The 17,188-nt window shown below is 39.2% G+C and overlaps 1 protein-coding gene across 6 annotated transcripts in view; it reads right to left on the reverse strand.

The window, feature by feature from the left end:
- Positions 1-17,188, reverse strand: part of si:dkey-151g10.3 (serine/threonine-protein kinase WNK3) — a 343,184-nt gene that overhangs the window by 185,037 nt on the left and 140,959 nt on the right. For all 6 annotated transcript variants that reach the window (XM_051933579.1, XM_051933582.1, XM_051933581.1 and 3 more), the window contains exons 11-12: positions 11,657-11,803; positions 1,570-2,697 (exon numbers count right to left, since the gene is read on the reverse strand). In XM_051933579.1, the coding sequence (XP_051789539.1) occupies positions 1,570-2,697; positions 11,657-11,803 (1,275 nt within the window). The remainder of the gene's footprint in view (positions 1-1,569; positions 2,698-11,656; positions 11,804-17,188) is intronic.

Genomic DNA, 17,188 nt, shown 5'->3' on the forward strand with positions numbered 1-17,188 from the left:
CTGTTGCTGCAGCAAAGCCTGCTGCTCCACCTGCTGCTGCAATGCCTGCTGCTCCATCTGCTGCTGCTGCTGCTGTTGCTGCAGCAATGCCTGCTGCTCCATCTGTTGTTGCTGCTGCTGCTGTTGCTGCAGCAATGCCTGCTGCTCCATCTGCTGCTGCTGCTGCTGGAGCAATGCCTGCTGCTCCATCTGCTGCTGCTGTTGCTGGAGCAATGCCTGCTGCTCCATCTGCTGCAGCAATGCTTGCTGCTCCATCTGCTGCTGCTGTTGCTGCAGCAATGCATGCTGTTCCATCTGCTGCTGCTGCTGCTGCTGTTGTTGCTGGAGCAATGCTTGCTGCTCTATCTGCTGCTGTTGCAGCAATGCCTGCTGCTCCAGCTGCTGTTGCTGTTGCTGCAGCAATGTCTGCTGCTCCATCTGCTGCTGCTGTTGCTGCAGCAATGTCTGCTGCTCCATCTGCTGCTGCTGTTGCTGCAGCAATGTCTGCTGCTCCATCTGCTGCTGCTGTTGCTGCAGCAACGCCTGCTGCTCCATCTGCTGCTGCTGTTGTTGCAGCAACACCTGCTGCTCCATCTGCTGCTGTTGCTGTTGTTGTTGCAGCAACACCTGCTGCTCCATCTGCTGCTGCCGCTGTTGCTGCAGCAACGCTTGCTGCTCCATCTGCTGCTGCTGCTGCAGCAATGCCTGCTGCTCTATCTGCTGCTGCTGCTGCTGCAGCAACACCTGCTGCTCCATCTGTTGCTGTTGCTGCTGCAACAACGCCTGCTGCTCCATCTGCTGCTGCTGCTGCAACATTGCCTGCTGCTCCAACAATGCCTGCTGCTCCACTTGCTGCTGCTGCTGCTGCAGCAACGCCTGCTGCTCCATTTGCTGCTGCTGCTGCAGCAACGCCTGCTGATCCATTTGCTGCTGCTGCTGCAGCAACGCCTGCTGATCCATTTGCTGCTGCTGCTGCAGCAACGCCTGCTGATCCATTTGCTGCTGCTGCTGCAGCAACGCCTGCTGATCCATTTGCTGCTGCTGCTGCTGCAACGCCTGCTGATCCATTTGCTGCTGCTGCTGCTGCAGCAACGCCTGCTGATCCATTTGCTGCTGCTGCTGCTGCAGCAACGCCTGCTGATCCATTTGCTGCTGCTGCTGCTGCAGCAACGCCTGCTGATCCATTTGCTGCTGCTGCTGCTGCAGCAACGCCTGCTGATCCATTTGCTGCTGCAGCTGCTGCTGCTGCAGCAACGCCTGCTGATCCATTTGCTGCTGCTGCTGCTGCAGCAATGCCTGCTGATCCATTTGCTGCTGCTGCTGCAGCAATGCCTGCTGATCCACCTTCTGCTGTTTCTGTTGTTGCAGAAATGCCTGTTGTTCCATCTGTTGCATCTGCAGCAGTGCTTGCTGATCCATCTGCTTCTGCAAGAGTGCCTGCTGCTCTATTTGTTGCTGCTGCTTTAGCAAGGCTTGTTGCTGCTCCAGCAATACCTGCGCTTCTATCTTTTGCTGTAGCTCAGTCCGTGGTTGCTGTAGTAATGCTTGCTGTTCCATCTGCTGCTGCAGCAGCAAAGTATGCTGCTCCACCTGCTGCTGCTGCTGCAGCAGTACTTGTTTCTCCAGATGTTGCTTCTTTAACAATGCCTGCTGCTCCACATGTTGTTGTGCCTGCTGATGTAGCACTACCTGTTGATCCACTGGGGGTGGAAGCACTACCTGCTGGCCCACTGGCTGCTGTTGTAGCAGCTTCAGTTTATCCAAAGGTTGTAATAATGACTTGGGTTCAATTTGTTGAATTTTTACTGCTGCTTGCTTTTCCATCTGTTGAATGTGCTGCAGTTGCAGTAACCTCTGTTGTTCCATTTGATGCAGCAGAATTTGTTGATCCAGTTGTTGCGGCTGCATAATTAATTCATGTTGATCCAATGTTTGATGCTGCTGCAGTAATGCCTGATGGCTCAATGTCTGCTGCTGCTGAAGTAACGTTTGTTGATCCAAGTGTTGCTTCTGCAAAAGGAAAAGTTGTTGGTCAATCAGTTGCTGTTGTAGTACTGTTTGTTCATTTTCTTGCTTCTGCCCTTTCACCTGCTGTTCATGTTGCAGAGGCTCCTCAACTATATGTTGAGGTACAAAGATTGGTTGCTCTAAAGGATAATGTGGTTTCATTGAAATTTGCTGCTCTTGTTTCTGTTCTAATAAAGCATGCTGATCTGCCTGCTGAATTAATACAGCATGCTTTTCAACATTTGCTATTAGAGTTTGTTGCTGCACTTGTGTATCTGCAATATTAGCTTGTAAATGCTGCTGTTGCAAGACAGAACGTTGCTTTATGTGCTGTGGTGGTACCTGGTGTACTGATGTCACTTGATGCTGTTGGGAGACATTTGTCTGAGGCATTATTTTAACAGTTTTCTGTTGTGCTGCTTGAATGTCTTGTCCGATTAACAAAATAGCACTTGCAACTGGTGTATCACTAGACTCTGCCCCCGTCACAGAAGCAATAGCTGGCACTGTAGCAGAAGAGGGCACAACAGCTTGTGGAGATACAATGCCTTGGAAATGTTGTAATGGTGGTGGAATAGTCATCAGGCTAGAACCTGACACACAAGCAATATTTGTTGGGTCAACAGCTGTTGTCGCAGGAGCCTGAGATTGTAGGCGAGTTATTAATTGTCCATCTGTCCCAAAGGATGACGACTGCATGGCATCAAGTGGCTATGTAGAAAAACAATAATCACATGGGAGAGAGAAAAAAGGAGAAAATAAAGGAAAAGAGTGTTAAAGCAAGCAAGCATTAAAATGGAAGCAAATACACTTGTTTACCTGATCTGAGAAAAGGTGATATTCAACAAGTTAAAATCCAGATTTAAAAAATTTACTTTTATCTATAAAAACTGTTAGCTGTCCAATTCAATAATGCAATGTAATGTTACAATGCAAAAGACTCTAAAATATTTACATTACATATTATTTTAATTAATATGAATTAGTATTAAAAAAAGTTTTTTTTTTCAGTTAACTCATTAGCACATCATACTAAACTGGAACACTTCGTTAGAATAGCAAAGTATTTGGGAGTTACAAATACAAGGAAAATTAATCAAGCCATATTTAATTATATGGTACATCTAAAACAACTAAGTTGATAAAACTGCTTTACAACAATAGGATTCATCAGATTTAACAACAGATTAGGAATACCAGGAACAGAACATGATATATAAAAGGAAACAATTAAGACATAAACAAGAAAGATGACTGCAAGCTTATAATCATAAAACTGAAAATACATTTAGAAAATAAAACAGCAAAAAACACAAGGTTAAAATAAAACTCTCACCCCAGTACAATCTAAAAGTAAGTGAATAAAAATACTACACACAAAAATGACTTTTTTTTTTTTTTTTTAATACGTTGCTTATCCCATTAGTTTGTAGTTATGGCATGCTTTCAGACTGCACCTAGCTTCACTTATATTGAGTAAGTGAGTTGAGAGTAAGAAGGCAGAGGTTCCAGCCAACAGAACATGAAGACTGGTTTACCCTACTCTGTACCTGCAATCACAGACAAAACCTGTGATGCAAGGGACAAGCGTAATCTGCGATAGAAAACAAGGACCTCAACAAGTTTAATCCAGTAGTAAAGGTAGAACATACATGGAATCTATGCAAAACAGCGACATTTTTCAATAATATTCTTCTTATGGTTAGCTATGCTCGAGTGAGGTGGAATATGAACATGTTAATTAGTTCTTTGATGTTTAAAAGAGATGATCTGCATCACACAAGCGGTTTCCTGGTCTTTACATGGATGCTGTCTTGGTGACATTCTTTGTTTTGCTTTTCCAGAATAGTACTGCTGTTTCTCCTGTTTGTTTTTTCCTTTCCTTTCACCTGTCTAACTTTTTCTTTTCTCATTCCATTTTGGTATTTTCTGTGCATCAGCCCTTTACAGAGCTGGAGGGAAGAAGGAAAACCTTAAGGCTCAATAAGATTTGCACACATTAACATTTCCTTAGTGACAGCAGAGACAATTGTGGACCTCCTTGCTCAGACATTTCTTCAGGTTAGATTTTCCAGTCAGGATTCTGTGATGGCCACTCCAATAAAGTGACATTGTTGTCTGCAAGCCATTTTGCCACCACTTTGGAAATATATTTGGGATCATTGTCCTGTTGGTTGAGACCCATGTGCAACCAAGTTTTAGCTTTCTGATTCAGGTCTTGTGGTGTTTTTTGAATTTCCTGATGATACTCCTTCTTCATCATGCCATCTGTTTTAGGAAGTGCTCCAGTTCCTTTCCCATAACTCCTCCAGCAAAACTCCTCCACAACATGATGCTGCCTCACCTGTGCTTCACAAATGGAATAGCGTTCTTTGGATTAAGAGCCTCATACCCTTCAGCCTCCATCATAATGCTGATCATTACAGCCAAACAGTTTAAATTTTGATTAATCTGACCAGAGAACACTCCTCCATAAGGATACATCTTTATCCTGGGAAGCAACTTCAAATTGTGCTTTTTTAATGTTAGAGTAATGGTTTCTTTCTTAGTAGACAGCATTTAAGGCCATGGCGATGAAGTGCTCTCTTAAAGGTGGATGATGCCCTGATGTTTCCAAGTCCTTTACCGGATCCTTTGTTATCATCTTGGGTTATGTTGAACATTTCAAAACAAACTGTTTATCCTTGGGAGTCAATCTGTGTTTCCATCATGAACACCACCAAGTCTATACTGTCCCAAGCTTTTTATATATCAGTGCAACTGATTGTACCTTGAACCTTCTGAATATGGCTCCTAAGGAGGAATCCAGCTTGTGAAGATCCACAATTTCCTCTGAAGGTCTTGACTTGGATCTTCTGATTTCCCATTGTTTTAACCTAAGGAAGGCACTAGCTATACAAGAAGGCTCTTATATACAGACCACAGTTGTCCCAATAAAGTACTAATTATGACAATTAGCAACTCAGAAACTGCTAAAAGCAATTAAATCAATTCCTAGAGTAACTCATGCTGTTTAAAGAGACTGTCAACGTTGTAAATGTAAACATTAGACACACTGAAAACCTGACATATTGGTTAAAAGATTAAATTAATCTGTCTCTTAATCATTATTTTGGAGAAAAACAATTATGGAAATTAAGCAGACACACTAAATGACTTAAATTGATTAATTGATAACATGATAGAATGAGGATTGGTAACGAAGCAGGGAAATTTATAGTTTAAAAGTTCTTGGCCAAGGTTTATGTAAAACTAGGGGGCTCCGCCCCCTGCTCGCTTCGCTCGCCAACCCCTGGTGTTGGGAATGACAAAGAGCGTGATGTATGAATGAGATATAGAATAGTGTGAAGGTGTAGATGATGCAAATAGAAAGCACACAATAAAGTGTGTGGCACAGTGTAAAGGTTTATTTGAAAATTTCTTTGTACACGCCGTTTAAGTGTAAAAGGTAATTCCAGCTCAGAACTTGTAAGGTCATTTAAGATGGTTATTGTTGTGATCAGAGTCAAGTTTGTCAGAGCTTAGAAAGAGTTTTGTCTCTCCAGGAAGTAATAGAATGACTTGGGTATTTATGTTTTCCACATTAATATTTTTTGGACATAATATAGTGCGTTGTGTTAAAAGGGGCATTTGGTCTAATGAGATTGCTGTTCCAAATCTCTCTGTAACTAAGTCGTCGCAGATAAAGGCTTGAGGAATATGTGGCTGAAGTCCATCTGTATTGGTGAGTGTACCATCTCTCACTTGTAATAAGCAATTGTTATGATCTGGTTCTGGACATCGTATCTTTTTTACTAACTGTATCTTTTGAAAGCAATGCCAATTGTCTGCGTATTTTAAGGTGCACTGAACAATAGCTGAGTGCATGGCATCTGGAAGAATAGCTAATCACTGTCTAAAATGTCCTCCTCATAAAAGTACCTTTCCTCCAAATCAAATATTATTATTCATAAACGTTTGTAGAAGTTTATGAATGGTGTTGAGTAAGTGACTTCATGCCATTGAACATTCATCAATAAACAACATTTTTTCAAGTCGGATGTCACGTGCAGTGCCACCGTTAATGTTCATAGTGGATACCGATTTGTAGGATCTAATGCAGTTGATAAAGATTTCACTTTCAGGTACATCGTCAGTTATAAGCTTCTGTAGATATTCAGTATATGAATGTAAAGAAGGCAGTCTAATTTGACCCTTTTGACAACAACGTGTAAATGTATAACTTGTATTGCCAGTTGTTTCTTCAGGGAAGTGAACTGAATGAGAATGATTGCAAATGACATTCATTAATCCGAATGAATTTTCCTGGTGTATGTTTTGCTTGTGCCGTTTGAGAGGCGCGTTGTTGCATGTGTAGTATTTGGGACGTGTTGTTTTGGAGCTGTAATCGATTTGCCTGTGCTGTGTGAGAAGCCCGTTGTAGCCTTCGCTGCCATTAACGTATGTCTGAGACGGGAGGTGTTTCGTTTTGAATCCGTGCCTGTTGTGATGCAGCACTTTGATTGATAGTTTGCGTCATGTGGATCTAGGATGTAGATTTGTGCATAATTGCGTTGTTGATTTGTTTCAGGGTGCACTGTTCCAATGCGATGCAGTATTTGTGCACATATGCGAAAGCAGTATGGGCCATTGCCTTTTGGTGGCCTGATATTTACTCCGGTAAATGCAAAAGCAAATGAACTATTGTAGGATCTAATGCAGTTCATAAAGTTTTTACTTTTAGGTACATCGTTAGTTAGAAGCTTTAGTTGAGCTTTGCGTTTTTGGAGTCGAGACATTTTTTCTTTTAGAAATATGGATAAGTAATAAGGAGTATTGCACTCACTGTTAATATGGAGCCTTTTCTGCGGTTGAACGGTTAATAGTGCCTTATTGTAATGAGATCCACCCATGCTGCATAGCCGTGTATTTTGTTGTTTCTTTCATGTTCGTGTGTTTGTTCCTGTTATCCTTTCCTTTTCGTTTTGTACCCGTGACCGTGTATTCATGACTTGTTTCTTTCTCAGCATGCGAAATATGGATAAGTAATAAGGAGGATCGCAGTCACTGTTAATATGTTTCCTTTTCTGCAGTTGAACGGTTAATAGTGCTTTATTGTAAGAAGATCCACCAATGCTGACACCTATGCTGTCTAGTGTGAAGGTATTGATGTTCACTGTAGAATATGTGGCTTTGGGTGTCACTTCTTATGGATGTGTCTGTCTGTGTGTGTGTGTGGGGGGGGGGGGGGGAGTTGAGGATTGTTGTCGCGCGAGCGACTTCTTTCTTTTTGTGTTCCTGTGTCTTGTTGAATCCCCCTCTTTGTGTGTGTCCCGTCCCTTGCTTGTAGGGTCTGTGGGGTGGTTTTGTGTTCTTTTTTTTGTGTCCCATGGGCTTGTTGAATCCCCCTCTTGGTGTTTGTCCCGTCCGGTGCCTCTCTCGCCCTCTTTTGTCCGCCTTTCTCGGCTCCTCAGCCGACTCTCGCGGACTCTTTTTGCGCCTGCGTAGTACGTCTTTTTGCAGCTACGGCCCATTGCCGGATGTGCCTGCGTCCATCATCCGGTTTAGCATTCTCGGTTAGTAATATGGATTAATGCCTCAACTGTATATAAACGTTTTCTATACAGAATACAAAACCTTGTATATTTTCTCCCAATAATAATATGAAATAAAAGAATAAAGTTTCTTTTTTCAATATTGAAAAATTTCATGAATATGTGTTTCAAAGAAACAGCTCAAATAACATTTTCTTTCTAACAATTTGATTAACGTGTTATTTTTTTAAGTTTCCATGTAAGTCCTACACCTTGCTGGCATCTGTGTCTACCTGTCAGTAAGCACTGACAGTGTATATCTCTTCTCTCAATTATAAAAGAAAATCTTGAGACGAGACTATTGCCAAGAGATTTTGTCAAGTTCCGTCCTCTTCTCAACCATTTTCAAACACCCCCACAGTACACTCAACTCTAATTCGTGTGAATGCTTTTGTCAGACACAGTTTCTGCGCTCTCTGCTGTTATACATTTTTATGTTTTCCTAAGTCGAAAAGTCCTCATTTTCATCCTTTAAAGAAGCTTTTCTGAACAGTATATTTAGACATACAATCTATTTGTTTCCTTCAATGTAGTCCTTTTCTGGACAATAATTTTATACGTTCTAGGTGAAACGTCAACGACTAAGTGAAGAAGAAAGGGCAGCGTGTCAAAAAGAGACCCAAAAGCATTGGAGAGAAAAGAATTCAAAAAAAGAACAATAATCATCTAAGTGCAAATTCTGAAAATAAGGAAATATATAATCAGCCCGGACCAAGTGGAATTGAAAACCTAACAGGTCTAAGCGTGGTGGAAATAAAAGACAGTAGAAGACAAAGTAGAACATCATAAAGAGGTTCAAAAATGTTGGCACAATACACATGCAGAGCAGGTTAGAGATTATGAATGTACAGTAATCCCTCGCTATATCGCGCTTCGCCTTTCGCGGCTTCACTCCATCGCGGATTTTTTATGTAAGCATATTTAAATATATATCGCGGATTTTTCGCTGCTTTGCGGGTTTCTGAGGACAATGGATCTTTTAATTTCTGGTACACGCTTCCTCAGTTGGTTTGCCCAGTTGATTTCATACAAGGGACGCTATTGGCAGATGGCTGAGAAGCTACCCAGCTTACTTTTCTCTGTCTCTTGTGCTGACTTTCTCTGATCCTGACGTAGGGGGATTGAGCAGGGGGGCTGTTCGCACACCTAGACGATACGGACGCTCGTCTAAAAATGCTGAAAGATTATCTTCACGTTGCTATCTTTTGTGCAGCTGCTTCCTGAAACGACATACTGAACGGTGCTTCGCATACTTAAAAGCATGAAGGGCACGTATTGATTTTTTTATCTGTCTCTCTCTATCTCTCTCTCTCTGCTCCTGACGGAGGGGGTGTGAGCTGCCGCCTTCAACAGCTTTGTGCCGTGGTGCTTCGCATACTTAAAAGCCAAACAGCTCTATTGATTTGTTTGCTCCTTTGAAGAGGAAGATATGTTTGCATTCTTTTAATTGTGAGACTGAACTGTCATCTCTGTCTTGTCATGGAGCACAGTTTAAACTTTTGAAAAAGAGACAAATGTTTGTTTGCAGTGTTTGAATAACGTTCCTGTCTCTCTACAACCTCCTGTGTTTCTGTGCAAATCTGTGACCCAAGCATGACAATATAAAAATAACCATATAAACATATGGTTTCTACTTCGCGGATTTTCTTATTTCGCGGGTGGCTCTGGAACGCAATCCCCGCGATGGAGGAGGGATTACTGTACTAAAATTCGAAAGACTCAAAAAACTGATGGTAAAGATCACATTAGCGCTAACAAATGGAAATTATTACTCGGTGAAATAATGGAACAGCGAAGAGATTGAATATATCGACATAGGTGATATGACAGAAGTATGTAGATATTGTTTGGCTGTAAAGTTTAAGTCGGAGATTTGTAGATCATCTAATTCGTGTTGCCATTAGGGAAAAGTAGTATTTCTTCCTAATGAAAATTAAAAGATTTGTTGATTGGTGAAAGTGAAATCCACAAACACTGCAGGCAGGCAAAATATATAAATTTACAATAATCTGTTCATGTTCACATCATTCAATGCACAAAACGTAGATTTACATGATTCTGAACCATACGCTATGAGAATCTGTGGTCCCACCACAATTAAAGCTACTGCAAGTTTAATTTCAAAGAAACCACAATTCGGTCAGGTTTATATTTATGATCACGGAGAAGTGATGCAACATAATGGATACAAATTCATACATCCAAAATTATCACACTTTACACGAAACTTATCTTAAAAACACGGACAAATACGTTTTTCTTGGATTTCTATATGAATCCGAAAGATCACACTTGCATATATAATAAACCAACAATAGTTTCGAAAGATGGAGATATTAAAGACGGAGCTGATATTCGTGTTCATCCAAAAGCACAGAACGATTCGACGCAAGTGGCAGATCCGGGAAATGACTAGCGTGTAGTGCCTACACGGTGGTTGGCAAGCAGGAAGCAGAGCCCCTTAGTGTGTGTGTGTATATTATATATACCTATTATATAAAAATAAATCCTGCAACAAGACGAGACTTTTTGGAAGACTTTTTTCAAGTCCCGCGAGTCAAGGCTTTGGCCATGAGATGTTTTCAAGTCAAGCCCTCATCAACCATACTCAACCATGCACAAAGTACTCTCACTTCTCATTTGTGTGAATGCTTTTGACAGACACAGTTCTTGCTCTCTCAACTGTTATAAATTTTAACGTTTTCCTCACTTTAAGTTCCCAATTAAAGAAGACATATTATGTCCAAATCTTATTGATGAATTTCATCAAGAAGGGTTATCACCAGTAAAAATTAGTACATGGGCAATCCTAACACCAAGAAAACAATGAAGTCAAACGAATTAACGCCAAAAATGTTGATCAGTTACACTGCAAATTGGTTAAATGAGTATCAATAGTCTATGCTGAAACAGTTGGTGGTGATCATGTAGAAGATGAAATCAACTTATAATATTCCGAAGAATATCTACAAACATTAACACTGTCCGGTCTTCCTCCGCATTAATTACTATAGAAAGAAGAATGTATCCAAGAAAGGTAATGTAGTACATCTTCAGGGGATAACATTAGACAACAAAGGAGATCTTGATATGCCATTCGTATTAAAATGTTAACAGTTTCCCGTTAGAATAGCTTTTGCAAAGACAATTTACAAATCTCAGAAGCAAACATTCGAAATTGTCATTTTATTTAATAGATTGAAAGAAATAAAATTCAATCATGGGAATTAAATGATACATTGCATTGTCACGATGAAAGTCCAAACACAGAATCACAATTCAATATGATATTGATGAAAATTTAATTTAAAAAAAATGTTTTTCATTAAGTTTTACATTAAAAGTGTTTAAAAAGTTTTTGTATATTAATTTCAAAGCCAAACAGAACAAAATCGTTTTACGCAACGAATAACTTTAATGCAACATGAAACATAATTTACTTTCAAATTATTACGTTTTACTATTTTTTAATATGGTTAATTACTCGCTGTAATGTAAAATAGTTAGTAAATTGTACATCTGCATCCCCATATGCGAGTGGCAGAACTGCAAAGAGGCTAGCGCGTACTGCAGGCACAGGGGCTGGCGAGCGAAGCAAGCAGGGGGCAAAGCCCTCTAGTATATATTTATCTTTTTAAATGTTGCGTCTGGCTAGTATTATTATCACCATCATCATCGTCATCAATACTCTTTAATCTTTTAAATTCTGAATGTAAATTTTATTTCAAGTTTATTTTTATATAGAACTTCTCTCAGAAAACTGGCTTTAAAAATAGCCAACACTAAGCAAATAGAGATTAATAAGAAATACATGCATGTATGCAAAATTATTATATTTAAGTAAACAAATATTTTATATGAATTACCTTGTTTATATTTGAATGCTCTCAGATAGACAAAGTCAAAAAAATTTAATTAAGCAATCAATAAATATGACAAAAATATTCCACAGTCAACAGAGAGGAAACCTTATGTAAAATATTGTAAAAATAGTGCAAAAAAATAATTAACACTTTATAACGAGAGATGCATTAACAGAGCATAAACCATATGAGGAATGTTAACAGGGAAAGAAATCATTTGATACTCCACACTACCTGCTGAAAAGGTGGAACTGCCACAGGCGAAATCTGTGGCTGCAGGACTGCTGGCTGAACCAAACTCTGTACTGGCATTGTTTGAAGTGGCTGGCTTTGTCCAATTGCCAGTACCTGAGGATGACACAGCACCCCTGACCCTTGTATCTATAAACAAAAAAGAGAAATTCATTGTCCAAAATATGAACCCAGAAACAATTTCTAACTTCTAAAACCATATATGGCTGCAGCTGTCACTTTTCTACAGAGAAAAGAACACTATTTACTGCTAATTTAAAAAAATCTATTGTTCTACAAACAGAGTTAATCATGAACCAATTAAACACCACTGTCATACTGCTCTCATAAAAAGATAATGCCTATTGTAAACTTTGTGATCTGCTGGATTTGCTGGACTGAACAGTTCTTAGCATTCAGGAAAGTAAAACAATTAAGTGGGCAACAGCGCAAGTGTTCATTAATACAAAGGAACATAAACGGTGTGAGTAAATAACTTTAAAAGGAGGAATAAGAGGGGTGTAAAGTTAGGACAACATAAAGTGATGAGTAAAGCTAGCCTCAAAGAAAGACAAATGGTAGACAGTAGACAGGGTGAATATTACAGAAGCTTGATGAGCCAGAAGAAGTAAAATATCTATAGCAGTTCTCCAATGTTTAGCTTCAATTTTTTTGTTTTACAATTTAAGTTAAATCATTTAATTTCATTAAAGTGTTGAGCAAATTTAGTAGTCCAAAGTAAAATGTTAATATTGCAAATTCTGTTGGATATTAGATTAAGTGGATATAGTTTTCATTGTCCATGCTGGACAAATTACATACACTAGAGTAATCGGATAGTTCTGCAATCTAAATTTAAAGAGTTAGGTGCCTGGCTGAGAAGCAGAACTAACAAGGTAGTCTTCCCTGAATTAAGATTGAGGGGACCAGAAGGTTTAACATGTTGTTCAGATCTTGGTGTAGAGCAGAAGGGTATAGGTTTGTGGGGCACTGGGACTCCTTTTGGAACAGTAGTAACCTGTTACACTTGAACCAGAGGGGAGACAGTGTGTTGTAGACAGATATGAGTAGGTTATGTAGAGATTTGTTAAAATTCAGGATTGGGGGGTGGTGGTGTTTGGAGGGTTTCAGGGACTATAGGACAGGGCAGAATTAGGAATTTACATGAAGGAACAAAAAATAGTATAAAAATAAAAATGCATAGTAACAAATTCTAACCCTAATAAATGCAAAAGAAAAATGAGTAACACATTAACAATATCTTGCCTTAAAATCAGAAGTATCAAAATAAAACAAGTGCATTTTATGTAGCTGAGCACAATTATGATATTACAGCAATAACTGAAACATGGCTAAAAGACAGAGCTGGGTATAACAGAGGGATATACATTTTTCAGTAAGAATAGAGAAAGGGGGGGGGGTTTGCTGTTTATGTCAAACAGAATTTAAATGCAACTCCTCTTCAATTGGACAAATAGCCTCATCTTAGGAGATCCAGCTTAATCTGGAAAGCATTTGGGAGAGAGGCCTTATTTTAGCAGTGTGTGATAAATTGCCCAATTCAGACAGTATCAGTTTCAATGTACATCTTTTTAGTAATATTAAAATGACAAGCTTACAGGGGGATAAAATAATTATGAGAGACTTTAACTACCCGAATATTAACTGGGCTAACTTTGCAAATAGCGGAGCGCAAGAGCAGGAGTTGTTAGACGTAATCAGTTACTGTTTTTTACCACAGTATATTGAAGCACCAACACGGTGGGGAAGCCTGTCTTAATTTAGTATTTTGTAATAATCAGTACAGAATTGATGGTGTAGAGGACACTGAATCGCTAGGGTCAAGTAACCATAATATAATACAATCCTTTGTGTTTTGATAAAGTACGGATACAAAGACTACACCTGTTGAGTTAAACGTTGACAGGACACATTTTGAGCAGATGCAGCAAAGTCTGTAGTAGTAAAGGTGAATTAAAAATATAGACAATAAAATAGCAGATGTCTAAAAATTGCATTTTTCTGAGGTGTTCACATGTGAGGAACTGGGTAACCTCCCAATAATAAAAGGGACTACTAAGGAGGCGCTGAATGATTTGGAAATTTTAGGGGGAGAAGCATTGCTTGGATTAAATAGGCTGAAATCAAACAGCCAGGACCAGATTATATTTACCCTTAAGTTGTTGAGGAGGTTAATGAGTACATATATAAACCCTTGATATATATTTTTAGGAAGGTGCTGTGCACTGGAGAAATTCAGAAAGACTGGAAACTTGCAAATATCCTGTTATATAATACAAAGAATGATCGGGCAGAGCCAAGCAACTACAGGCCAGTAAGCTTAACATACATCACAAGTAAATAAATAGAAGGAATTATTAAGGAAACGATTGAGCAACACATGGCAAGAACAGGAGTTTAACTGAACAGTCAGCATAGGTTCAGAAATTGAAGGGTTATGTTTTAGTAACATGCTGGAATTCCATGAGGAAGCAACAAAAAGTGGATCAAAGTGGAGCATATGATATTATTTGACTTTCAGAGAGGATATGATAAGGTGCCACAACTTGCTATTAAGCAAGGCTTTTCTCCTTAACAAGTCAGACAATAGCAGCTATACTGGGTCTCTTAATGGGAAGATAAGCTGTAAATAAAAAAAAATGTTTTGAGGTGAACTAATCGAACATGAAAGAAATTTTAGTTGTATTTAAAATATTTTAATTAATCTTCTGCAAACCCTGTCATCTACTACCATGATAATGAAAGTTATATTTCTCAATTTCTATTAATATAAGAAGATATGAGCTTGCACGTGTAATCCTTTAGGTGTGTAAATCTCAAGAACCACACTGAGCCTGGTTTTAGTAACATATCCAATTTATATTTAGGAATAAAAAAAATTAAATGGCCAACATAGTGGTTACCTCTGATGCATTTACAGCTTTACAAGCCTGTGTTCTAATCTTAGCCTAACTCTTGGCTTCTGGCTTACATCCTAAATAGCAGGAACAAGACATGCTAGCACAAACAACTGAATCAACAAGGTTCAATAATGGATGGCTGGATGAGAACAACTAAAATTTAATATGAACAAACTTTTTACTTTGCATAATGCTATAATTTTAGGAATGTATCAATACTGCTTATTGATACCCATTCTGGGTATTCATACTTGGTATGGATTCAGTCTTTTGACTTTTTCTGAATACCTAACCAGTACTTGACTTGAATTCCATGCAGCAGAGTACTTAAAGATTTGAGTACAAGTCATAAAAAGTCATACAGTAATCCCTCGCTACTTCGCGGTTCACTTTTCGCGGATTCACGACTTCGCGGATTTTATATGTAAGCATATCTAAATATATAATGCAGATTTTTCGCTGCTTCGCGAGTTTCTGCAGACAATGGGTCTTTTTACTTCTGGTATTTGCTTCCTCAGTTGGTTTGCCCAGTTGATTTTATACAAGAGATGCTATTGGCGGATGGCTGAGAAGCTACCCAATCAGAGCATGCACTTAAGTTCCTGTGTGCTGCTGATTGGTTCAGCGATGGAGTGCTGCATTAACCAGGAAGTCTCATCTCACTCATTCAGCATTAACGTGCTCTTGCTACTGCATTCAGGGGATTATCACCTTCATCGTCATCATTTTTACTGCGCAGCATATTCATCACCATCATCGCGTCATATATAGCTACGTGTACTTCGCTATACAGTAAGTGTAAACTTATCTACCGATTTCATATTGCTTAGCAGTTGTCCCTGTTATTAATAGAGTAAAGGGTGGGTTGTAAACAATACAGGGAGGGTTTAAAAACGTCCAAATACACGTTAAATAATTAAATAAATATGGTGTCCCTACTTCGCGGAAATTCAGTTATCGCGGTCGGCCTTGGAACCTTGGAATCTCCCGCGATAAGTGAGGGATTACTGTACTTTACAGATGAAATGTAAGCAAAAACTATAAACATAAAACATTGACTGAAAAAACAAAGCTCATATAGTATAAACTTTTGTGTGTTTGTCTTTTGTTGGTATTGTCACTATTAGTGTTGACTGGTGAAATTCACTGAAGTGCTTTTTTTTTTTTGTTCGCTGGTGACCTTTGCTTGCTGAATATTTCCCTGGAAATTCACTGTGTGATAGGCTTAGGCAAACATTTTTTTTTTTTATTTTATACAGTGCCCCATGATGCTTTGTAAGACCAGTGTGACATCAAAGAGCTATAGCAGCCATGCATGTAATTTTTACACATGGTAACTACAAGGTTGTTGATAGTTTGTTTAAATATTCTATTTATAGCAATACCAATAATTTGTAGAGAACAACCAAGTAATAAGGGGGAAAGACGTGTCGCGTACTCTTTGCATTATTTGACAGTAAACTATTTTCAACCATTCTATGATCTGCTTCTCACAACTGAAGGCACCGTGGCTGATGTTAGCTGACTTGCTGGCCAACCATAAGCGTTACCTGGTAGGTAACCACCCACTCACTTCACTCCCTTACGGGAATCGAACCTCGGACGTCAGCGCTAGAGGCGAAGCCCCTAAAATTGCGCCACGGCGTATGGTTCGTTTATTTGACAGCATGTAGATCGGGGTAATTACATTCACAGCATTCATAGTCTGATTCACAATCTGATTGTATGGGTGGTTACCTACCAGGTAACGCTTATGGTTAGCCAGCAAGTCAGCTCGAAGTGATCACTTGTGTGAAGGCACCTTCACAAAAAAACAGATCCTTAACAAATTATTATTGGTATATTTTCCCTCAATTTAAAAAGGTTTTCTTTTCTTCTTAATAAAAATTTAAAAGCAGTACTTCGCCGGTGCGAAGCACGGGGATTTGAGCGACTGATGCATACAGACATATTCATGAGTGCAGGTACTTCGGAAAGAAAGCACCATGTAAACCTAAAGTTTAAATTAAGTTCATAGACCTACAAAAGGTTGCCATTGATTTGAGGCAAGATTGCTTTTCTCCTGTACAACTATACGTTGCATTTTCAAGACTGTGCTTGCACAGCTTGGTCATATTACAACCGGAGTGCTGAACTGACAATGTGGTATACAAACAGAACTATAACAATCGTAATAAACGAACAAAAAAACAGCGGACAACCTGTGGATTAAATAAAAAGGCTGCTTCCGTTGGCGAAGCAACGAAAAAGGAAGACCTTATATGGCGTTCGTTTATAAAACAGCGGAGAGGCTATGTGAAGTCAGCTTCACAAAAAAACAGATCCTTAACAAATTGTTATTGGTATATTTTCCCTCAATTTAAAAAGGTTTTCTTTTCTTCTTAATAAAAATTTAAAAGCAGTACTTCGCCGGTGCGAAGCGCGGGGATTTGAGTGACCGACGCATACAGAGATATTCATGAGTACAAGTACTTCGGAAAGAAAGCACCGTGTAAACCTAAAGTTTAAATTAATTTCATAGACCTACAAAAGGTTGCCATTGATTTGAGGCAAGATTGCTTTTCTCCTGTACAACTATACGTTGCATTCTTAACAGTAAGCTTGCACAGCTTGG

This window comes from Erpetoichthys calabaricus, chromosome 11 (assembly GCF_900747795.2).
Source record: "Erpetoichthys calabaricus chromosome 11, fErpCal1.3, whole genome shotgun sequence".
Lineage (NCBI taxonomy): Eukaryota > Metazoa > Chordata > Cladistia > Polypteriformes > Polypteridae > Erpetoichthys > Erpetoichthys calabaricus.